This window comes from Danio rerio, chromosome 4, assembly GCF_052040795.2.
Source record: "Danio rerio strain M-AB ecotype USA chromosome 4, GRCz13ab, whole genome shotgun sequence".
In the NCBI taxonomy this organism is placed as follows: Eukaryota; Metazoa; Chordata; class Actinopteri; order Cypriniformes; family Danionidae; genus Danio; species Danio rerio.
In genome coordinates, this window is record NC_141024.2 from 41,367,768 (window position 1) to 41,391,064 (window position 23,297).

The window sequence follows — 23,297 nt, forward strand, 5'->3', positions numbered from 1 at the left end:
GTTGGGGCTGCCAACACATGGATTCCACCGGACGCACTCGATCTGGGGATAACAGACCCTCTATGGGGGGAGGGGAGGGGATCCTCCTGTTCTTTCTTTCTTTTCCTCCATCTGTTTTCTTTCTCTACAGATGCCGTTTTTCTCTGCTTAGTTTCTGATTTGGTCTATTTGGACATGTCGACCTCCTGCTTTGCTGCGGTTCGGACCGCCTTTGCCTAGAGCTCCGTGCTTTGCACTCTTGCCTTGTATGTTTTGTGTCCTGTTTTCTCACGTCAGCCTATCAGCACAGTGCTCAAACGACATAGCTTGAAGAAGACGACGGGATCTACAAACGTTCCGCAAAAGAACTTCACTGACGAAAGCGGAAGCGCTAACGAAACAACCTCCCGCTGCAAGCACCTTACATTCCTGGGACGGGAAACCACCGACGGCTGGCTGCGAAATTGCCTCTGGTTCAGATTGGTTTAGAACCGTCCCTCTGCCCAAAAGGCCACAGACGTCTGCAAAAGATTGCAGTTCTTGAAACAAAGTTACCTCTGATCCGAGCAGAAGCGTTCGCTTACTTAATGGCAGATAAAATGATGACCTTTCACACGGTCTGCATTCGTTCCGTCAGTAACAGCGGCAGGCCGGTAAAAATAAAATTCTGACATTCCACAGGGCACACTCGCTTGGCGGACAAAAGCCACCGGGGGCTCTCTTTGCGTGTTCCTTCACCTGGTCAAACCGCTTTGAGGGGGGACCTTTCGAGTAGTTTTCGGCGTCAGAACAGACTCTTCTAGCGACGGGTGGGCAGGCCTTCCACAGGCGCGCGCGGCTCTACTGGAGCAAAAGAGGCTTGGCAGAGGACGAGGAAGAGAGGGAAGCGCCGCTCCAGCGAGGGGGTGCTCGCTGCAGAGCCATTCGAGGAGAGCTGAGCTCCAGCGAGGGGGAGCATGAGCTGTCGCTCCTCCTCCTGTAAGCTGTTTCAATGCGTACACCAACCCCACCCCTAACCCTACCCCCAGTGACATCACTCGTAGAAGAAGTGCAAAAAAAGGTGGAGCTCAAGCTTAAGCTCCCCCTCGCTGGAGCTCAGCTCTCCTCAAATGGCTCTGCAGCGAGCACCACTTGGCTCCAGCCAGGTCCGACGCTACCGCCTGAGCTCTGTCTTGAACCACTGTGCTCAGGGGAGAGCGCGAACGCAGTCCCCCACTACCAGAAATTATGCAGTCGAGATTCCCACATTTGGGGAATTCGCAGGGGTCAGCGTGGCCGGAGTGCAATGGCCAAGCCTCGCCCTGGGTGAACCACCTTCTTGATCATGGTATCTCCCCTGCCAGGTAAGTATGAGTTGCCGGGCGGCGCAAATGGCAGCCGCCGTTTTCTATCGGCCGTACTCCAGGGCGGTGATGCCCAGCCACCGAGCATGGGGAATGGGCCAGCAACCCCTGTCTCCTGACGGCGCTGTACTTGCAGCAGACGTGCCTGTGCCTGCAAACCACTCGCTAGTAACTGTGGCAACGCATGAAGAGTTTGAGCTTCCTCCAGATGCTTGCTTTGTGTTTTGTCATCAGTTGGGGCTGCCAACACATGGATTCCACCGGACGCACTCGATCTGGGGATAACAGACCCTCTATGGGGGGAGGGGAGGGGATCCTCCTGTTCTTTCTTTCTTTTCCTCCATCTGTTTTCTTTCTCTACAGATGCCGTTTTTCTCTGCTTAGTTTCTGATTTGGTCTATTTGGACATGTCGACCTCCTGCTTTGCTGCGGTTCGGACCGCCTTTGCCTAGAGCTCCGTGCTTTGCACTCTTGCCTTGTATGTTTTGTGTCCTGTTTTCTCACGTCAGCCTATCAGCACAGTGCTCAAACGACATAGCTTGAAGAAGACGACGGGATCTACGAACGTTCCGCAAAAGAACTTCACTGACGAAAGCGGAAGCGCTAACGAAACAACCTCCCGCTGCAAGCACCTTACATTCCTGGGACGGGAAACCACCGACGGCTGGCTGCGAAATTGCCTCTGGTTCAGATTGGTTTAGAACCGTCCCTCTGCCCAAAAGGCCACAGACGTCTGCAAAAGATTGCAGTTCTTGAAACAAAGTTACCTCTGATCCGAGCAGAAGCGTTCGCTTACTTAATGGCAGATAAAATGATGACCTTTCACACGGTCTGCATTCGTTCCGTCAGTAACAGCGGCAGGCCGGTAAAAATAAAATTCTGACATTCCACAGGGCACACTCGCTTGGCGGACAAAAGCCACCGGGGGCTCTCTTTGCGTGTTCCTTCACCTGGTCAAACCGCTTTGAGGGGGGACCTTTCGAGTAGTTTTCGGCGTCAGAACAGACTCTTCTAGCGACGGGTGGGCAGGCCTTCCACAGGCGCGCGCGGCTCTACTGGAGCAAAAGAGGCTTGGCAGAGGACGAGGAAGAGAGGGAAGCGCCGCTCCAGCGAGGGGGTGCTCGCTGCAGAGCCATTCGAGGAGAGCTGAGCTCCAGCGAGGGGGAGCATGAGCTGTCGCTCCTCCTCCTGTAAGCTGTTTCAATGCGTACACCAACCCCACCCCTAACCCTACCCCCAGTGACATCACTCGTAGAAGAAGTGCAAAAAAAGGTGGAGCTCAAGCTTAAGCTCCCCCTCGCTGGAGCTCAGCTCTCCTCAAATGGCTCTGCAGCGAGCACCACTTGGCTCCAGCCGGGTCCGACGCTACCGCCTGAGCTCTGTCTTGAACCACTGTGCTCAGGGGAGAGCGCGAACGCAGTCCCCCACTACCAGAAATTATGCAGTCGAGATTCCCACATTTGGGGAATTCGCAGGGGTCAGCGTGGCCGGAGTGCAATGGCCAAGCCTCGCCCTGGGTGAACCACCTTCTTGATCATGGTATCTCCCCTGCCAGGTAAGTATGTGTTGCCGGGCGGCGCAAATGGCAGCCGCCGTTTTCTATCGGCCGTACTCCAGGGCGGTGATGCCCAGCCACCGAGCATGGGGAATGGGCCAGCAACCCCTGTCTCCTGACGGCGCTGTACTTGCAGCAGACGTGCCTGTGCCTGCAAACCACTCGCTAGTAACTGTGGCAACGCATGAAGAGTTTGAGCTTCCTCCAGATGCTTGCTTTGTGTTTTGTCATCAGTTGGGGCTGCCAACACATGGATTCCACCGGACGCACTCGATCTGGGGATAACAGACCCTCTATGGGGGGAGGGGAGGGGATCCTCCTGTTCTTTCTTTCTTTTCCTCCATCTGTTTTCTTTCTCTACAGATGCCGTTTTTCTCTGCTTAGTTTCTGATTTGGTCTATTTGGACATGTCGACCTCCTGCTTTGCTGCGGTTCGGACCGCCTTTGCCTAGAGCTCCGTGCTTTGCACTCTTGCCTTGTATGTTTTGTGTCCTGTTTTCTCACGTCAGCCTATCAGCACAGTGCTCAAACGACATAGCTTGAAGAAGACGACGGGATCTACGAACGTTCCGCAAAAGAACTTCACTGACGAAAGCGGAAGCGCTAACGAAACAACCTCCCGCTGCAAGCACCTTACATTCCTGGGACGGGAAACCACCGACGGCTGGCTGCGAAATTGCCTCTGGTTCAGATTGGTTTAGAACCGTCCCTCTGCCCAAAAGGCCACAGACGTCTGCAAAAGATTGCAGTTCTTGAAACAAAGTTACCTCTGATCCGAGCAGAAGCGTTCGCTTACTTAATGGCAGATAAAATGATGACCTTTCACACGGTCTGCATTCGTTCCGTCAGTAACAGCGGCAGGCCGGTAAAAATAAAATTCTGACATTCCACAGGGCACACTCGCTTGGCGGACAAAAGCCACCGGGGGCTCTCTTTGCGTGTTCCTTCACCTGGTCAAACCGCTTTGAGGGGGGACCTTTCGAGTAGTTTTCGGCGTCAGAACAGACTCTTCTAGCGACGGGTGGGCAGGCCTTCCACAGGCGCGCGCGGCTCTACTGGAGCAAAAGAGGCTTGGCAGAGGACGAGGAAGAGAGGGAAGCGCCGCTCCAGCGAGGGGGTGCTCGCTGCAGAGCCATTCGAGGAGAGCTGAGCTCCAGCGAGGGGGAGCATGAGCTGTCGCTCCTCCTCCTGTAAGCTGTTTCAATGCGTACACCAACCCCACCCCTAACCCTACCCCCAGTGACATCACTCGTAGAAGAAGTGCAAAAAAAGGTGGAGCTCAAGCTTAAGCTCCCCCTCGCTGGAGCTCAGCTCTCCTCAAATGGCTCTGCAGCGAGCACCACTTGGCTCCAGCCGGGTCCGACGCTACCGCCTGAGCTCTGTCTTGAACCACTGTGCTCAGGGGAGAGCGCGAACGCAGTCCCCCACTACCAGAAATTATGCAGTCGAGATTCCCACATTTGGGGAATTCGCAGGGGTCAGCGTGGCCGGAGTGCAATGGCCAAGCCTCGCCCTGGGTGAACCACCTTCTTGATCATGGTATCTCCCCTGCCAGGTAAGTATGAGTTGCCGGGCGGCGCAAATGGCAGCCGCCGTTTTCTATCGGCCGTACTCCAGGGCGGTGATGCCCAGCCACCGAGCATGGGGAATGGGCCAGCAACCCCTGTCTCCTGACGGCGCTGTACTTGCAGCAGACGTGCCTGTGCCTGCAAACCACTCGCTAGTAACTGTGGCAACGCATGAAGAGTTTGAGCTTCCTCCAGATGCTTGCTTTGTGTTTTGTCATCAGTTGGGGCTGCCAACACATGGATTCCACCGGACGCACTCGATCTGGGGATAACAGACCCTCTATGGGGGGAGGGGAGGGGATCCTCCTGTTCTTTCTTTCTTTTCCTCCATCTGTTTTCTTTCTCTACAGATGCCGTTTTTCTCTGCTTAGTTTCTGATTTGGTCTATTTGGACATGTCGACCTCCTGCTTTGCTGCGGTTCGGACCGCCTTTGCCTAGAGCTCCGTGCTTTGCACTCTTGCCTTGTATGTTTTGTGTCCTGTTTTCTCACGTCAGCCTATCAGCACAGTGCTCAAACGACATAGCTTGAAGAAGACGACGGGATCTACGAACGTTCCGCAAAAGAACTTCACTGACGAAAGCGGAAGCGCTAACGAAACAACCTCCCGCTGCAAGCACCTTACATTCCTGGGACGGGAAACCACCGACGGCTGGCTGCGAAATTGCCTCTGGTTCAGATTGGTTTAGAACCGTCCCTCTGCCCAAAAGGCCACAGACGTCTGCAAAAGATTGCAGTTCTTGAAACAAAGTTACCTCTGATCCGAGCAGAAGCGTTCGCTTACTTAATGGCAGATAAAATGATGACCTTTCACACGGTCTGCATTCGTTCCGTCAGTAACAGCGGCAGGCCGGTAAAAATAAAATTCTGACATTCCACAGGGCACACTCGCTTGGCGGACAAAAGCCACCGGGGGCTCTCTTTGCGTGTTCCTTCACCTGGTCAAACCGCTTTGAGGGGGGACCTTTCGAGTAGTTTTCGGCGTCAGAACAGACTCTTCTAGCGACGGGTGGGCAGGCCTTCCACAGGCGCGCGCGGCTCTACTGGAGCAAAAGAGGCTTGGCAGAGGACGAGGAAGAGAGGGAAGCGCCGCTCCAGCGAGGGGGTGCTCGCTGCAGAGCCATTCGAGGAGAGCTGAGCTCCAGCGAGGGGGAGCATGAGCTGTCGCTCCTCCTCCTGTAAGCTGTTTCAATGCGTACACCAACCCCACCCCTAACCCTACCCCCAGTGACATCACTCGTAGAAGAAGTGCAAAAAAAGGTGGAGCTCAAGCTTAAGCTCCCCCTCGCTGGAGCTCAGCTCTCCTCAAATGGCTCTGCAGCGAGCACCACTTGGCTCCAGCCGGGTCCGACGCTACCGCCTGAGCTCTGTCTTGAACCACTGTGCTCAGGGGAGAGCGCGAACGCAGTCCCCCACTACCAGAAATTATGCAGTCGAGATTCCCACATTTGGGGAATTCGCAGGGGTCAGCGTGGCCGGAGTGCAATGGCCAAGCCTCGCCCTGGGTGAACCATCTTCTTGATCATGGTATCTCCCCTGCCAGGTAAGTATGAGTTGCCGGGCGGCGCAAATGGCAGCCGCCGTTTTCTATCGGCCGTACTCCAGGGCGGTGATGCCCAGCCACCGAGCATGGGGAATGGGCCAGCAACCCCTGTCTCCTGACGGCGCTGTACTTGCAGCAGACGTGCCTGTGCCTGCAAACCACTCGCTAGTAACTGTGGCAACGCATGAAGAGTTTGAGCTTCCTCCAAATGCTTGCTTTGTGTTTTGTCATCAGTTGGGGCTGCCAACACATGGATTCCACCGGACGCACTCGATCTGGGGATAACAGACCCTCTATGGGGGGAGGGGAGGGGATCCTCCTGTTCTTTCTTTCTTTTCCTCCATCTGTTTTCTTTCTCTACAGATGCCGTTTTTCTCTGCTTAGTTTCTGATTTGGTCTATTTGGACATGTCGACCTCCTGCTTTGCTGCGGTTCGGACCGCCTTTGCCTAGAGCTCCGTGCTTTGCACTCTTGCCTTGTATGTTTTGTGTCCTGTTTTCTCACGTCAGCCTATCAGCACAGTGCTCAAACGACATAGCTTGAAGAAGACGACGGGATCTACGAACGTTCCGCAAAAGAACTTCACTGACGACAGCGGAAGCGCTAACGAAACAACCTCCCGCTGCAAGCACCTTACATTCCTGGGACGGGAAACCACCGACGGCTGGCTGCGAAATTGCCTCTGGTTCAGATTGGTTTAGAACCGTCCCTCTGCCCAAAAGGCCACAGACGTCTGCAAAAGATTGCAGTTCTTGAAACAAAGTTACCTCTGATCCGAGCAGAAGCGTTCGCTTACTTAATGGCAGATAAAATGATGACCTTTCACACGGTCTGCATTCGTTCCGTCAGTAACAGCGGCAGGCCGGTAAAAATAAAATTCTGACATTCCACAGGGCACACTCGCTTGGCGGACAAAAGCCACCGGGGGCTCTCTTTGCGTGTTCCTTCACCTGGTCAAACCGCTTTGAGGGGGGACCTTTCGAGTAGTTTTCGGCGTCAGAACAGACTCTTCTAGCGACGGGTGGGCAGGCCTTCCACAGGCGCGCGCGGCTCTACTGGAGCAAAAGAGGCTTGGCAGAGGACGAGGAAGAGAGGGAAGCGCCGCTCCAGCGAGGGGGTGCTCGCTGCAGAGCCATTCGAGGAGAGCTGAGCTCCAGCGAGGGGGAGCATGAGCTGTCGCTCCTCCTCCTGTAAGCTGTTTCAATGCGTACACCAACCCCACCCCTAACCCTACCCCCAGTGACATCACTCGTAGAAGAAGTGCAAAAAAAGGTGGAGCTCAAGCTTAAGCTCCCCCTCGCTGGAGCTCAGCTCTCCTCAAATGGCTCTGCAGCGAGCACCACTTGGCTCCAGCCGGGTCCGACGCTACCGCCTGAGCTCTGTCTTGAACCACTGTGCTCAGGGGAGAGCGCGAACGCAGTCCCCCACTACCAGAAATTATGCAGTCGAGATTCCCACATTTGGGGAATTCGCAGGGGTCAGCGTGGCCGGAGTGCAATGGCCAAGCCTCGCCCTGGGTGAACCACCTTCTTGATCATGGTATCTCCCCTGCCAGGTAAGTATGAGTTGCCGGGCGGCGCAAATGGCAGCCGCCGTTTTCTATCGGCCGTACTCCAGGGCGGTGATGCCCAGCCACCGAGCATGGGGAATGGGCCAGCAACCCCTGTCTCCTGACGGCGCTGTACTTGCAGCAGACGTGCCTGTGCCTGCAAACCACTCGCTAGTAACTGTGGCAACGCATGAAGAGTTTGAGCTTCCTCCAGATGCTTGCTTTGTGTTTTGTCATCAGTTGGGGCTGCCAACACATGGATTCCACCGGACGCACTCGATCTGGGGATAACAGACCCTCTATGGGGGGAGGGGAGGGGATCCTCCTGTTCTTTCTTTCTTTTCCTCCATCTGTTTTCTTTCTCTACAGATGCCGTTTTTCTCTGCTTAGTTTCTGATTTGGTCTATTTGGACATGTCGACCTCCTGCTTTGCTGCGGTTCGGACCGCCTTTGCCTAGAGCTCCGTGCTTTGCACTCTTGCCTTGTATGTTTTGTGTCCTGTTTTCTCACGTCAGCCTATCAGCACAGTGCTCAAACGACATAGCTTGAAGAAGACGACGGGATCTACAAACGTTCCGCAAAAGAACTTCACTGACGAAAGCGGAAGCGCTAACGAAACAACCTCCCGCTGCAAGCACCTTACATTCCTGGGACGGGAAACCACCGACGGCTGGCTGCGAAATTGCCTCTGGTTCAGATTGGTTTAGAACCGTCCCTCTGCCCAAAAGGCCACAGACGTCTGCAAAAGATTGCAGTTCTTGAAACAAAGTTACCTCTGATCCGAGCAGAAGCGTTCGCTTACTTAATGGCAGATAAAATGATGACCTTTCACACGGTCTGCATTCGTTCCGTCAATAACAGCGGCAGGCCGGTAAAAATAAAATTCTGACATTCCACAGGGCACACTCGCTTGGCGGACAAAAGCCACCGGGGGCTCTCTTTGCGTGTTCCTTCACCTGGTCAAACCGCTTTGAGGGGGGACCTTTCGAGTAGTTTTCGGCGTCAGAACAGACTCTTCTAGCGACGGGTGGGCAGGCCTTCCACAGGCGCGCGCGGCTCTACTGGAGCAAAAGAGGCTTGGCAGAGGACGAGGAAGAGAGGGAAGCGCCGCTCCAGCGAGGGGGTGCTCGCTGCAGAGCCATTCGAGGAGAGCTGAGCTCCAGCGAGGGGGAGCATGAGCTGTCGCTCCTCCTCCTGTAAGCTGTTTCAATGCGTACACCAACCCCACCCCTAACCCTACCCCCAGTGACATCACTCGTAGAAGAAGTGCAAAAAAAGGTGGAGCTCAAGCTTAAGCTCCCCCTCGCTGGAGCTCAGCTCTCCTCAAATGGCTCTGCAGCGAGCACCACTTGGCTCCAGCCGGGTCCGACGCTACCGCCTGAGCTCTGTCTTGAACCACTGTGCTCAGGGGAGAGCGCGAACGCAGTCCCCCACTACCAGAAATTATGCAGTCGAGATTCCCACATTTGGGGAATTCGCAGGGGTCAGCGTGGCCGGAGTGCAATGGCCAAGCCTCGCCCTGGGTGAACCACCTTCTTGATCATGGTATCTCCCCTGCCAGGTAAGTATGAGTTGCCGGGCGGCGCAAATGGCAGCCGCCGTTTTCTATCGGCCGTACTCCAGGGCGGTGATGCCCAGCCACCGAGCATGGGGAATGGGCCAGCAACCCCTGTCTCCTGACGGCGCTGTACTTGCAGCAGACGTGCCTGTGCCTGCAAACCACTCGCTAGTAACTGTGGCAACGCATGAAGAGTTTGAGCTTCCTCCAGATGCTTGCTTTGTGTTTTGTCATCAGTTGGGGCTGCCAACACATGGATTCCACCGGACGCACTCGATCTGGGGATAACAGACCCTCTATGGGGGGAGGGGAGGGGATCCTCCTGTTCTTTCTTTCTTTTCCTCCATCTGTTTTCTTTCTCTACAGATGCCGTTTTTCTCTGCTTAGTTTCTGATTTGGTCTATTTGGACATGTCGACCTCCTGCTTTGCTGCGGTTCGGACCGCCTTTGCCTAGAGCTCCGTGCTTTGCACTCTTGCCTTGTATGTTTTGTGTCCTGTTTTCTCACGTCAGCCTATCAGCACAGTGCTCAAACGACATAGCTTGAAGAAGACGACGGGATCTACAAACGTTCCGCAAAAGAACTTCACTGACGAAAGCGGAAGCGCTAACGAAACAACCTCCCACTGCAAGCACCTTACATTCCTGGGACGGGAAACCACCGACGGCTGGCTGCGAAATTGCCTCTGGTTCAGATTGGTTTAGAACCGTCCCTCTGCCCAAAAGGCCACAGACGTCTGCAAAAGATTGCAGTTCTTGAAACAAAGTTACCTCTGATCCGAGCAGAAGCGTTCGCTTACTTAATGGCAGATAAAATGATGACCTTTCACACGGTCTGCATTCGTTCCGTCAGTAACAGCGGCAGGCCGGTAAAAATAAAATTCTGACATTCCACAGGGCACACTCGCTTGGCGGACAAAAGCCACCGGGGGCTCTCTTTGCGTGTTCCTTCACCTGGTCAAACCGCTTTGAGGGGGGACCTTTCGAGTAGTTTTCGGCGTCAGAACAGACTCTTCTAGCGACGGGTGGGCAGGCCTTCCACAGGCGCGCGCGGCTCTACTGGAGCAAAAGAGGCTTGGCAGAGGACGAGGAAGAGAGGGAAGCGCCGCTCCAGCGAGGGGGTGCTCGCTGCAGAGCCATTCGAGGAGAACTGAGCTCCAGCGAGGGGGAGCATGAGCTGTCGCTCCTCCTCCTGTAAGCTGTTTCAATGCGTACACCAACCCCACCCCTAACCCTACCCCCAGTGACATCACTCGTAGAAGAAGTGCAAAAAAAGGTGGAGCTCAAGCTTAAGCTCCCCCTCGCTGGAGCTCAGCTCTCCTCAAATGGCTCTGCAGCGAGCACCACTTGGCTCCAGCCGGGTCCGACGCTACCGCCTGAGCTCTGTCTTGAACCACTGTGCTCAGGGGAGAGCGCGAACGCAGTCCCCCACTACCAGAAATTATGCAGTCGAGATTCCCACATTTGGGGAATTCGCAGGGGTCAGCGTGGCCGGAGTGCAATGGCCAAGCCTCGCCCTGGGTGAACCACCTTCTTGATCATGGTATCTCCCCTGCCAGGTAAGTATGAGTTGCCGGGCGGCGCAAATGGCAGCCGCCGTTTTCTATCGGCCGTACTCCAGGGCGGTGATGCCCAGCCACCGAGCATGGGGAATGGGCCAGCAACCCCTGTCTCCTGACGGCGCTGTACTTACAGCAGACGTGCCTGTGCCTGCAAACCACTCGCTAGTAACTGTGGCAACGCATGAAGAGTTTGAGCTTCCTCCAGATGCTTGCTTTGTGTTTTGTCATCAGTTGGGGCTGCCAACACATGGATTCCACCGGACGCACTCGATCTGGGGATAACAGACCCTCTATGGGGGGAGGGGAGGGGATCCTCCTGTTCTTTCTTTCTTTTCCTCCATCTGTTTTCTTTCTCTACAGATGCCGTTTTTCTCTGCTTAGTTTCTGATTTGGTCTATTTGGACATGTCGACCTCCTGCTTTGCTGCGGTTCGGACCGCCTTTGCCTAGAGCTCCGTGCTTTGCACTCTTGCCTTGTATGTTTTGTGTCCTGTTTTCTCACGTCAGCCTATCAGCACAGTGCTCAAACGACATAGCTTGAAGAAGACGACGGGATCTACAAACGTTCCGCAAAAGAACTTCACTGACGAAAGCGGAAGCGCTAACGAAACAACCTCCCGCTGCAAGCACCTTACATTCCTGGGACAGGAAACCACCGACGGCTGGCTGCGAAATTGCCTCTGGTTCAGATTGGTTTAGAACCGTCCCTCTGCCCAAAAGGCCACAGACGTCCGCAAAAGATTGCAGTTCTTGAAACAAAGTTACCTCTGATCCGAGCAGAAGCGTTCGCTTACTTAATGGCAGATAAAATGATGACCTTTCACACGGTCTGCATTCGTTCCGTCAGTAACAGCGGCAGGCCGGTAAAAATAAAATTCTGACATTCCACAGGGCACACTCGCTTGGCGGACAAAAGCCACCGGGGGCTCTCTTTGCGTGTTCCTTCACCTGGTCAAACCGCTTTGAGGGGGGACCTTTCGAGTAGTTTTCGGCGTCAGAACAGACTCTTCTAGCGACGGGTGGGCAGGCCTTCCACAGGCGCGCGCGGCTCTACTGGAGCAAAAGAAGCTTGGCAGAGGACGAGGAAGAGAGGGAAGCGCCGCTCCAGCGAGGGGGTGCTCGCTGCAGAGCCATTCGAGGAGAGCTGAGCTCCAGCGAGGGGGAGCATGAGCTGTCGCTCCTCCTCCTGTAAGCTGTTTTAATGCGTACACCAACCCCACCCCTAACCCTACCCCCAGTGACATCACTCGTAGAAGAAGTGCAAAAAAAGGTGGAGCTCAAGCTTAAGCTCCCCCTCGCTGGAGCTCAGCTCTCCTCAAATGGCTCTGCAGCGAGCACCACTTGGCTCCAGCCGGGTCCGACGCTACCGCCTGAGCTCTGTCTTGAACCACTGTGCTCAGGGGAGAGCGCGAACGCAGTCCCCCACTACCAGAAATTATGCAGTCGAGATTCCCACATTTGGGGAATTCGCAGGGGTCATCGTGACCGGAGTGCAATGGCCAAGCCTCGCCCTGGGTGAACCACCTTCTTGATCATGGTATCTCCCCTGCCAGGTAAGTATGAGTTGCCGGGCGGCGCAAATGGCAGCCGCCGTTTTCTATCGGCCGTACTCCAGGGCGGTGATGCCCAGCCACCGAGCATGGGGAATGGGCCAGCAACCCCTGTCTCCTGACGGCGCTGTACTTGCAGCAGACGTGCCTGTGCCTGCAAACCACTCGCTAGTAACTGTGGCAACGCATGAAGAGTTTGAGCTTCCTCCAGATGCTTGCTTTGTGTTTTGTCATCAGTTGGGGCTGCCAACACATGGATTCCACCGGACGCACTCGATCTGGGGATAACAGACCCTCTATGGGGGGAGGGGAGGGGATCCTCCTGTTCTTTCTTTCTTTTCCTCCATCTGTTTTCTTTCTCTACAGATGCCGTTTTTCTCTGCTTAGTTTCTGATTTGGTCTATTTGGACATGTCGACCTCCTGCTTTGCTGCGGTTCGGACCGCCTTTGCCTAGAGCTCCGTGCTTTGCACTCTTGCCTTGTATGTTTTGTGTCCTGTTTTCTCACGTCAGCCTATCAGCACAGTGCTCAAACGACATAGCTTGAAGAAGACGACGGGATCTACGAACGTTCCGCAAAAGAACTTCACTGACGACAGCGGAAGCGCTAACGAAACAACCTCCCGCTGCAAGCACCTTACATTCCTGGGACGGGAAACCACCGACGGCTGGCTGCGAAATTGCCTCTGGTTCAGATTGGTTTAGAACCGTCCCTCTGCCCAAAAGGCCACAGACGTCTGCAAAAGATTGCAGTTCTTGAAACAAAGTTACCTCTGATCCAAGCAGAAGCGTTCGCTTACTTAATGGCAGATAAAATGATGACCTTTCACACGGTCTGCATTCGTTCCGTCAGTAACAGCGGCAGGCCGGTAAAAATAAAATTCTGACATTCCACAGGGCACACTCGCTTGGCGGACAAAAGCCACCGGGGGCTCTCTTTGCGTGTTCCTTCACCTGGTCAAACCGCTTTGAGGGGGGACCTTTCGAGTAGTTTTCGGCGTCAGAACAGACTCTTCTAGCGACGGGTGGGCAGGCCTTCCACAGGCGCGCGCGGCTCTACTGGAGCAAAAGAGGCTTGGCAGAGGACGAGGAAGAGAGGGAAGCGCCGCTCCAGCGAGGGGGTGCTCGCTGCAGAGCCATTCGAGGAGAACTGAGCTCCAGCGAGGGGGAGCATGAGCTGTCGCTCCTCCTCCTGTAAGCTGTTTCAATGCGTACACCAACCCCACCCCTAACCCTACCCCCAGTGACATCACTCGTAGAAGAAGTGCAAAAAAAGGTGGAGCTCAAGCTTAAGCTCCCCCTCGCTGGAGCTCAGCTCTCCTCAAATGGCTCTGCAGCGAGCACCACTTGGCTCCAGCCGGGTCCGACGCTACCGCCTGAGCTCTGTCTTGAACCACTGTGCTCAGGGGAGAGCGCGAACGCAGTCCCCCACTACCAGAAATTATGCAGTCGAGATTCCCACATTTGGGGAATTCGCAGGGGTCAGCGTGGCCGGAGTGCAATGGCCAAGCCTCGCCCTGGGTGAACCACCTTCTTGATCATGGTATCTCCCCTGCCAGGTAAGTATGAGTTGCCGGGCGGCGCAAATGGCAGCCGCCGTTTTCTATCGGCCGTACTCCAGGGCGGTGATGCCCAGCCACCGAGCATGGGGAATGGGCCAGCAACCCCTGTCTCCTGACGGCGCTGTACTTACAGCAGACGTGCCTGTGCCTGCAAACCACTCGCTAGTAACTGTGGCAACGCATGAAGAGTTTGAGCTTCCTCCAGATGCTTGCTTTGTGTTTTGTCATCAGTTGGGGCTGCCAACACATGGATTCCACCGGACGCACTCGATCTGGGGATAACAGACCCTCTATGGGGGGAGGGGAGGGGATCCTCCTGTTCTTTCTTTCTTTTCCTCCATCTGTTTTCTTTCTCTACAGATGCCGTTTTTCTCTGCTTAGTTTCTGATTTGGTCTATTTGGACATGTCGACCTCCTGCTTTGCTGCGGTTCGGACCGCCTTTGCCTAGAGCTCCGTGCTTTGCACTCTTGCCTTGTATGTTTTGTGTCCTGTTTTCTCACGTCAGCCTATCAGCACAGTGCTCAAACGACATAGCTTGAAGAAGACGACGGGATCTACAAACGTTCCGCAAAAGAACTTCACTGACGAAAGCGGAAGCGCTAACGAAACAACCTCCCGCTGCAAGCACCTTACATTCCTGGGACAGGAAACCACCGACGGCTGGCTGCGAAATTGCCTCTGGTTCAGATTGGTTTAGAACCGTCCCTCTGCCCAAAAGGCCACAGACGTCCGCAAAAGATTGCAGTTCTTGAAACAAAGTTACCTCTGATCCGAGCAGAAGCGTTCGCTTACTTAATGGCAGATAAAATGATGACCTTTCACACGGTCTGCATTCGTTCCGTCAGTAACAGCGGCAGGCCGGTAAAAATAAAATTCTGACATTCCACAGGGCACACTCGCTTGGCGGACAAAAGCCACCGGGGGCTCTCTTTGCGTGTTCCTTCACCTGGTCAAACCGCTTTGAGGGGGGACCTTTCGAGTAGTTTTCGGCGTCAGAACAGACTCTTCTAGCGACGGGTGGGCAGGCCTTCCACAGGCGCGCGCGGCTCTACTGGAGCAAAAGAAGCTTGGCAGAGGACGAGGAAGAGAGGGAAGCGCCGCTCCAGCGAGGGGGTGCTCGCTGCAGAGCCATTCGAGGAGAGCTGAGCTCCAGCGAGGGGGAGCATGAGCTGTCGCTCCTCCTCCTGTAAACTGTTTTAATGCGTACACCAACCTCACCCCTAACCCCAGTGACATCACTCGTAAAAGAAGTGCAAAAAAAGGTGGAGCTCAAGCTTAAGCTCCCCCTCGCTGGAGCTCAGCTCTCCTCAAATGGCTCTGCAGCGAGCACCACTTGTCTCCAGCCGGGTCCGACGCTACCGCCTGAGCTCTGTCTTGAACCACTGTGCTCAGGGGAGAGCGCGAACGCAGTCCCCCACTACCAGAAATTATGCAGTCGAGATTCCCACATTTGGGGAATTCGCAGACATCTGCCCACTGAACGTGCAATGTAAACTGTAGACTGTAGACTCTTGTCCAATGAAAAGCCGCGATTGTCTACAGTTTGATTAGACCCTGGGCCAATCGGAGGGCTGCATTGTCTAAAGTTTCAAATCACGGCCAATCAGCGCTGAGGATTTTCTAAAGTTTCTCTCGCTCTGGACGCTCACAATTGATCGGGTCAGAGAGTTCATCTGCTGTCGAGATAAATTCATATGCTGAAGTGATTTCGTGTGGTAAGTTATTTTTATACTGTTATATTGATGCACAGTATGTTTTGGTCAAGGCACGTTTGAAATATCTCACTCTTTGTGCAGTATTCGTGAGGCTGCGCCTTCAAAAAGTACACCTGTCATAGAGATTTTGTGTGATAAGTTATTTTTATACTGTTATATTGATGCACAGTATGTTTTGGTCACATCACGTTTGAAATATTTCACTCTTTGTGCAGCATTTTGTCTGTGTTCGTGAGGCTGCGCCGTCATAAAGTACACCTGTTGTAGTGATTTATAGTGGTAGGTTATTTTTATCCTGTTCTGATAAACAGTATGTTTTGCTCACATCACGTTTGATATATTTTACTGTGTGTGCAGTATTTTGTCTGTGTGTGTGACGCTGCGCCGTCAGACGTTCACCCATTACAGAGATTTTGTGTGGTAAGCTATTTTTATATTGCTAAGATCACATCACGTTTGAAATCTCTCACTCTTTGTGCAGTGTTTGGTCTGTGCTGGTGACGCTGTGCCGTCAGAAAGTTCACCTTTCCAAGATATTTCGTGTGGTAAGTTGTTTTTATACTGTGATATTATTTAAATGCATATTTGGCTGCACAAAACCTGAAAAAGTTTAGCTTTTGTATTATTTTCGACGATCGCGTCGGTTTGATAGCTCAGTATACACAGATGTTTCATTATAATATAGAAACAAACATGCTGATAAATAAATATCCCTTTATATGTAGCAATATATGTTACCATGGCGATTGTTATCATTAGTTGTAACTATGAGAAGTGAAGAACATCTTAAGATCTTAACTGGGACAAAACATATGACCAATACCTGTATTTGTTATCATAAGAATATAGTAAAATCGTTATTGCCATAGACTGAATAATATATCACTGATTCTCAAGGCCTGGGACAAAAACATATTCAGCAATTACTGCTATAAGCTTTAAAATGAAAATGTGCATACATGAAATATGATTTGTTATGTTATTTCAAGTATTATATGTGTAAATGATATCATATTAATGAGAGTATGTATTTAACATGCTTGGAATGTATTTTACCTTACCTTATATCAGCCATATGGAGGTTGATATTAATAGCTGCCCCTTAAAAAACACAAAATACAACTGTAAGCATTTGAAAAAAATGTATAACAGAGCAATTGATAGGATAATTCATGTTTTCATTGCCACTGTCAAATGCATCATCTCTGTCAGCATTGTTAACCCTTGTCAGATAATTTATTTTGATGATATTTCATTTATTTGTTAATTATCAAACATGTAAAAATGGAAAAAAAAGACTTAACACACAAAATGTTTTTTTAATACTTTATCATGAGCTCAGAGCTAAGACCATATTCCCTCTCTATATTTGTGATGTTTATAAGAATACTTCTTACAGGTGAATTAGACATGGATCCACTGTTGCCCACCCTGAGCATTGTTGACACCAGTGTGCCACAGGACAGACAACAGTGCTTTCTTAAAGCATCGAAGGACGCCAAGACCCTGGCCTCTCGCACGAGGTGCTTCGAGCGGAACACTAGCCAGGACAAAAAAACTGCTTGTGAGGAAGGTAATATCTGATTTATGCGTTTCTGTCATATGCGTACACTGCAGACTGTTATTTGCATTAATGTTATTTTATGTCTTAGCTAAAAAAAGATGCCAGCACATTACTTGTGCGCCATCTGAGGTCCAGTATCTCGGCCAGCTCATTCTAAACTTTGGCAAGTACAATGGACAAAGTTTTAAATGGCTGGTGGAGAACGACGTTGGCTACATTAAATAGTAAGTATGTTGCTATACATTTGTATAAGCTGTTTTTACACAAATTAATTATCTTTTTGAAATTTCAGTGTGCTGGATCTACACATCAAGGAGCGTCGCCATCAAGGAAGAAAAGAGGGCCCAGGTGAGTATATAAAGGATCTTCTGTTACAGTATGTGCAACTGTTTCCACAGGTTTCCTGCCACCTCGAGGTCAACGTCGACAGGGCCATCTACGGTCAGGGCCGCTTCAGATCCTTCACGTTCCTGGAGATGTGGCAGTGGTACAGCCTGCACAAGACCCTGCAGGCGGATCCACAAGCTGGTAGTGCCCAAGAAAAGAAGATGGCACAGGAGGCGTTCTGCTCTGTGCGGCAGTGGCTGACGATGAAGGAGGAGGACATCAGCGTCAAGACACTGAAGCGGTTCCGGCAGTACATTCTCAACAAAGAGGTAGGTTTTATTTATTTCTTTTAAATGTGACTTTATTAAAAAATATATATCATGCTGGCAACATTTCATGCAAACTACAACCTGTAACTCACAGAAACCCCTAGAAGACAGGCCTCTTCCTGCAGCGGCGGCCAGCTCCAGCTCGTCGGGATCTAGAGGTGATGGTGGATGGGCGGATGATGCGCTACTGGTGGAAGCCCTCAGTGCTTTCGAAGCACAAGGTGTATATCACTTTAATTGTTCATGTACCATAGCATAAATCTTTTATTAATAAATAAATCAATTACACACAATATCAAAACACTGTGCTGATGAGATTGTCTTCTTGCTGCTTTGACACTGACTTTTGCCCATCTTGTGTTTTGTTTTTTCCTCCTTTAGCAGTTGAGGACAAAGGCGGTCTGCCGAAGAAACCACTCAGCTTCCCTGAAAGACAAGGTATATCACATAATGAATGTCACTTATTAACATTTATTCATACTGTTGTAGCATGAACTACAGCTGAGGGCCCTCCTGTGAAATATTTATTTAAGGTAATGGAGCAAGGACATGTTCACAGTACTTAGGATAGTATATTATCTTCTGAAGAAAGTTTTATTTGTTTTATTATTTATGTTTTTCTATTGGCTACAGAACAAACAGTGTTAAGCTAGTTAAGCCTTTACTTTCTCACGCTGAATATGGTAACACTTCAGTATAATAGTCCTTTAGTTAATCAATTTACTAACATTAAGTGTCGCCAATCTTGTGCCGCCTTTATTAATTACAGTTCAACATTAATGCATTATTAAAATCCAAAGTTGTGCTTGTTGCACAGTGCATTATTGAACTAACGTTATTTAACTTAAATAACATCATTAACAAAGATAAATTAATACTGTAATTAATGTATTAAATTTCTTGTTCATGTTAGTAAATGCATTAACTAATATTAACTAATGAACTATTACTCTAAAGTGTTACCCTAAAGGGTGACACTTTACAACAAGTTTGTATTAGTTAATGTCAAAGCATTTACTACCATAAACAAGCAATGAACAATATACTAAATACAGTATTTGTTCGTGTTACAGTCATCCATGCCAACTCGCAGTCCATCAACTAAGCATTAAATATTATTTTAATAAAGCATTAGTACATGTTGAACTATGATTAAAAATGTTGTACAAGCATTGTTCATAATTAGTTCATGTTAGTAAATACATTATCTAATGAAACCTTATTGTAAAGTGTGACCCAATATTATATACTGTCATCATGGTAAAGATAAATTATAAGAAATTAAGTTATTAGAACTATTATGTTTAGAAATGTGCCTGAACAAGTCCCCTCTCCATTACACATAAATTGTGAAAAATAAACTCAAATTTAACAGGGGGGCTTATAATTCCGGCTTCAACTGTGTGCATTAATAAATAAAATTCATCACACTAAGACACTGTCTTCTGATAATCACAACTGTGCTCATTTAGGAGCCGGGGAAGCAAAGAGAAGAAAACGTTCCTGTGCAGATCTTTCACAGAAGCCACACTCAGACTCTCCACTGTCTGCTGTAAGTTTATCATTTGTACATCACAATTAGGTGGTGTATATACTCCTGAATACAGTTTTGTGAGCATAGATGGGGAGACTGTGCAAAAAGTATGATTATGTCAATGAAAAAGGTTTTAACTATTATACTTACTTTGTTGAAGGCTCCTGCGTCGACTTCTTTATTGGAGGCTCCTGCATCAGCCTCATCAGTTCCTGGCCAGTCTTCTTCATCGGCTCCTGCATCAGCCTCATCAGTTCCTTGCCAGTCTTCTTCATCGGCTCCTGCATCAGCCTCGTCCGTTTTTGCCTCGGCTTCTTCATCGGCTCCTGCATCAGCCTCATCAGTTTTTGCCTCGGCTTCTTCATCAGCTCCTGCATCAGCCTCATCAGTTTTTGCCTCGGCTTCTTCATCGGCTCCTGCATCAGCCTCATCAGTTCCTTGCCAGTCTTCTTCATCGGCTCCTGTATCAGCCTCATCAGTTCCTGCCTTGGCTTCTTCATTGGCTCTTGTATCAGCCTCATCAGTTCCTGATTTTACCAGGGGAGACACGGGAGTCTCTGTCCTCTTGCGCCCTTTCCGCGGGGGGCTTTCAGTGCCCGCTGCCTCCCAATCCTCCTCCTCCTCCACCAAGGCCCTTTCAAACAGTCTGCGGCGCTCGCGTGCTTGGAGAGGTCCGAGGTGAAGTGCGTAGTACTTATCTGAGGTTGAAGTGTCATGGCACATGAATTGCGCCACCTTGCGGTGATCCTCTGAAGAGTGTGCATTCTTTGCCTGCGTCGGAGAGAGACAGAAGCTTGATTAGGATCGAAGCCGCCTCTGGTAGTTACAGGGGCGTCACATGCATACTCACATGGGTCGCGATCGCAGTCCGTACGTCAGTAAAGGTGGGTTTGCCTGGAAGGCCCAAACTGATCCAAGCAGACTGAAAGTACTTGTTCAGGGTCCGACAAGGACTGGCTCTGGAAGTGAAAAAGAAATAGGTAGCCTGGCTCCCTCCGGGGAGACCAGCCTGCAGCGCCAAAAACCTGCAGAACCAGCTGTATTCCTACCTGTTTAGAGACAACTGCGCCGCCCCGAAGGCTCTGTTTGTCTTGTGCGTGGTAATCTGCCATCAGAGAACAAGCAGTGAGTGAGAGAGCATGCTACTGGTGACCCCCACCTTACTTGCACCATACTCACATTAATCACATAAGCAGACTCGTCGGGGCTTCTGGAGGCCTCTTCAACCTCCTGGATTGTGAGATTCTGGAAGACTCCACAGCGGTGCCCAGAGATGGAGGTTAGGTAACCAGTCAGAAAGCCATAAAAGTGCCACTGTTGCCTAGTGCTTGGGTTGGACTCGAGGCTATCTGATGAAGGACATTAGACAAATTAGAACACCGACAGTTCTATTTCCTCTCTGGGTCACCAACAGTTCTTGGCTGTTAAATAAATTTTTTTTGAAAAATCACAAAAAATCGAATTTTTTGAAAAATCACAAAAAATCACAAAAAATGAAATTTTTTTGAAAAATCACAAAAATGAATTTTTTTTGAAAAATAACAAAAAAAAATGTAAATTTTTGGAAAATCACAAAAAATGAAAATATTTTGAAAAATAACAAAAAAATCACAAAAAATGAAAATTTTTTGAAAAATAACAAAAAATCTAAATTTTTGGAAAAATCACAAAAAATCACAAAAAATGAAAATATTTTGAAAAATAACAAAAAATCACAAAAAATGAAAATTTTTTGAAAAATAACAAAAAATGAACATTATTTGAAAAATCACAAAAAGTAAAATTTTTTTAAAAATAACCAAAATTGAAAACTTTTTGAAAAATAACAAAAAATAAAAAAAATGTAAATTTTTGGAAAATCACAAAAAATGAAAATATTTTGAAAAATAACAAAAAAATCACAAAAAATGAAATTTTTTTGAAAAATAACAAAAAATCGAAATTTTTGGAAAAATCACAAAAAATCACAAAAAATGAAAATATTTTGAAAAATAACAAAAAATCACAAAAAATGAAAATTTTTTGAAAAATAACAAAAAATGAACATTATTTGAAAAATCACAAAAAATAAAATTTTTTGAAAAATAACCAAAAATGAAAACTTTTTGAAAAATAACAAAAAATCATCAAAAATTAAAAATTTTTGAAAAATGACAAAAAATGAAAATTTTCTGAAAAATAACAAAAAATCAAAATTTTTTGAAAAATGACAAAAAATGAAAAATTTTTGAAAAATAACAAAAAATCAAAATTTTTTGAAAAATAACAAAAAAATCACAAAAAATGAAAATATTTTGAAAAATAACAAAAAAATCACAAAAAATGAAAATATTTTGAAAAATCACAAAAAATTTAAATTTGAAATGAAATGAAAAAAAATGAAAATTTAAATTTGAAATGAAATGAAAAAAATGAATTTTTTTGAAAAATAACAAAAAAACACAAAAAGGTAAATTTTTTGAAAAATAACAAAAAATGAAAATTTTTTGAAAAATAACAAAAATCACAAAAAATGAAAATATTTTGAAAAATAACAAAAAATCACAAAAAATGAAAATTTTTTGAAAAATAACAAAAAATGAACATTATTTGAAAAATCACAAAAAATAAATTTTTTTGAAAAATAACCAAAATTTAAAACTTTTTGAAAAATAACAAAAAAAAAAAAAATGTAAATTTTTGGAAAATCACAAAAAATGAAAATATTTTGAAAAATAACAAAAAAATCACAAAAAATGAAATTTTTTTGAAAAATAACAAAAAATCGTAATTTTTGGAAAAATCACAAAAAATTACAAAAAATGAAAATATTTTGAAAAATAACAAAAAATCACAAAAAATGAAAATTTTTTGAAAAATAACAAAAAATGAACATTATTTGAAAAATCACAAAAAATAAATTTTTTTGAAAAATAACCAAAAATGAAAACTTTTTGAAAAATAACAAAAAATCATCAAAAATTAAAATTTTTTGAAAAATGACAAAAAATGAAAATTTTCTGAAAAATAACAAAAAATCAAAATTTTTTGAAAAATGACAAAAAATGAAAAATTTTTGAAAAATAACAAAAAATCAAAATTTTTTGAAAAATAACAAAAATCACAAAAAATGAAAATATTTTGAAAAAGAACAAAAAATAACAAAAAATGAAATTTTTTGAAAAATAACAAAAAAACACAAAAAGGTAAATTTTTTGAAAAATAACAAAAAATGAAAATTTTTTGAAAAATAACAAAAATCACAAAAAATGAAAATATTTTGAAAAAGAACAAAAAATAACAAAAAATGAAATTTTTTGAAAAATAACAAAAAATCACAAAAAATGAAAATTTTTTGAAAATAACAAAAAATCACAAAAAATGCAATTTTTTTGAAAATAACAAAAAATGAATTTTTTTTTGAAAAATAACAAAAAAATCACAAAAAATGAATTTTTTTTGAAAAATAACAAAAAATCATAAAAAATGAAAATTTTTTGAAAAATAAAAAAAAAATCACAAAAAATGAAAATTTTTTGAAAAACAACTAAAAATTAATTTTTTTTGAAAAATCACAAAAAATCTAAATTTTTTGAAAAATGGCAAAAAATTAACATTTTTTGAAAAATCACAAAAAAATAATTTTTTTTGAAAAATAACAAAAAATCGAAATTTTTTGAAACATCACAAAAAATCACAAAAAATGTAAATTTTTAGAAAAATCACAAAAAATCGCAAAAAATGAAATTTTTTTTAAAAATCGCAAAAAAATGAAATTTTTTTAAAAATCGCAAAAAATGAAAGTTTTTGAAAAATTGCAAAAAATTAAAAATTTTTGAAAAATCACAAAAAATCGAAATTTTTTGAAAAATTACAAAAAATCGCAAAAAATTAAAAAAATTTTAAAAATCGCAAAAAATGATTTTTTTTAAAAATCGCAAAAAATGAGTTTTTTGAAAAATCGCAAAAAATTTAAATTTTTTGAAAAATCACAAAAAATCGCAATTTTTTTTTTAAAATCGCAAAAAAATGACATTTTTTTGAAAAATAACAAAAAAGAAACATTTTTGAAAAATCACAAAA

The 23,297-nt window shown here is 47.0% G+C and overlaps 1 protein-coding gene, 9 non-coding genes and 1 pseudogene across 13 annotated transcripts; 1 reads left to right on the forward strand and 10 right to left on the reverse strand.

Annotated features, from left to right (window-relative positions):
• Nucleotides 1–1,166: 1,166 nt before the first annotated feature.
• Nucleotides 1,167–1,330, reverse strand: LOC148680762 (U1 spliceosomal RNA). Its single transcript, XR_015944400.1, has one exon. It is a non-coding gene; the product is annotated as a U1 spliceosomal RNA (small nuclear RNA).
• A 1,391-nt stretch (nucleotides 1,331–2,721) lies between these two features.
• LOC148680763 (U1 spliceosomal RNA) lies at nucleotides 2,722–2,885 on the reverse strand. Its single transcript, XR_015944425.1, has one exon. It is a non-coding gene; the product is annotated as a U1 spliceosomal RNA (small nuclear RNA).
• Nucleotides 2,886–4,276: 1,391 nt separating this feature from the next.
• Nucleotides 4,277–4,440, reverse strand: LOC148680764 (U1 spliceosomal RNA). Its single transcript, XR_015944445.1, has one exon. It is a non-coding gene; the product is annotated as a U1 spliceosomal RNA (small nuclear RNA).
• A 1,391-nt stretch (nucleotides 4,441–5,831) lies between these two features.
• Nucleotides 5,832–5,995, reverse strand: LOC141384142 (U1 spliceosomal RNA). Its single transcript, XR_015486366.2, has one exon. It is a non-coding gene; the product is annotated as a U1 spliceosomal RNA (small nuclear RNA).
• Nucleotides 5,996–7,386: 1,391 nt separating this feature from the next.
• Nucleotides 7,387–7,550, reverse strand: LOC148680765 (U1 spliceosomal RNA). Its single transcript, XR_015944478.1, has one exon. It is a non-coding gene; the product is annotated as a U1 spliceosomal RNA (small nuclear RNA).
• Nucleotides 7,551–8,941: 1,391 nt separating this feature from the next.
• Nucleotides 8,942–9,105, reverse strand: LOC148680766 (U1 spliceosomal RNA). Its single transcript, XR_015944509.1, has one exon. It is a non-coding gene; the product is annotated as a U1 spliceosomal RNA (small nuclear RNA).
• A 1,391-nt stretch (nucleotides 9,106–10,496) lies between these two features.
• Nucleotides 10,497–10,660, reverse strand: LOC148680767 (U1 spliceosomal RNA). The gene has a single exon (XR_015944536.1). It is a non-coding gene; the product is annotated as a U1 spliceosomal RNA (small nuclear RNA).
• A 1,391-nt stretch (nucleotides 10,661–12,051) lies between these two features.
• On the reverse strand, nucleotides 12,052–12,215 carry LOC148680768 (U1 spliceosomal RNA). Its single transcript, XR_015944104.1, has one exon. It is a non-coding gene; the product is annotated as a U1 spliceosomal RNA (small nuclear RNA).
• A 1,391-nt stretch (nucleotides 12,216–13,606) lies between these two features.
• LOC148680769 (U1 spliceosomal RNA) lies at nucleotides 13,607–13,770 on the reverse strand. Its single transcript, XR_015944554.1, has one exon. It is a non-coding gene; the product is annotated as a U1 spliceosomal RNA (small nuclear RNA).
• A 1,385-nt stretch (nucleotides 13,771–15,155) lies between these two features.
• LOC148680770 (U1 spliceosomal RNA) lies at nucleotides 15,156–15,304 on the reverse strand (annotated as a pseudogene).
• LOC148680771 (uncharacterized) lies at nucleotides 15,248–20,687 on the forward strand. Of its 4 annotated transcripts, none has more exons than XM_088650359.1 (10): nucleotides 15,248–15,481; nucleotides 15,697–15,760; nucleotides 15,963–16,026; nucleotides 16,881–17,054; nucleotides 17,134–17,269; nucleotides 17,338–17,701; nucleotides 17,796–17,922; nucleotides 18,086–18,139; nucleotides 19,174–19,253; nucleotides 19,396–20,677. In XM_088650359.1, exons 4-10 carry the CDS (start codon nucleotides 16,892–16,894, stop codon nucleotides 19,915–19,917), a joined length of 1,446 nt encoding a protein of 481 aa, XP_088506485.1. In that variant the 5' UTR covers nucleotides 15,248–15,481; nucleotides 15,697–15,760; nucleotides 15,963–16,026; nucleotides 16,881–16,891; the 3' UTR covers nucleotides 19,918–20,677. The 4 variants fall into 4 exon arrangements, with proteins under 4 accessions (XP_088506485.1, XP_088506486.1, XP_088506483.1 ...); XM_088650357.1 differs by having other exon boundaries at nucleotides 15,249–15,481; nucleotides 18,083–18,139; nucleotides 19,396–20,687; XM_088650360.1 differs by lacking the exon at nucleotides 15,697–15,760 and having other exon boundaries at nucleotides 19,396–19,962.
• Nucleotides 20,688–23,297: the final 2,610 nt, after the last annotated feature.

Excerpts from the sequence above, each read along its gene's own strand:
- LOC148680771 (XM_088650357.1), top strand. The coding sequence starts at position 16,892 with ATGGATCCACTGTTGCCCACCCTGAGCATTGTTGACACCAGTGTGCCA. Across the intron at positions 17,702-17,795 it reads AGTACATTCTCAACAAAGAG|AAACCCCTAGAAGACAGGCC; the intron begins GTAGGTTTTATT and ends TGTAACTCACAG. Across the intron at positions 17,923-18,082 it reads CAGTGCTTTCGAAGCACAAG|CAGTTGAGGACAAAGGCGGT; the intron begins GTGTATATCACT and ends TTCCTCCTTTAG.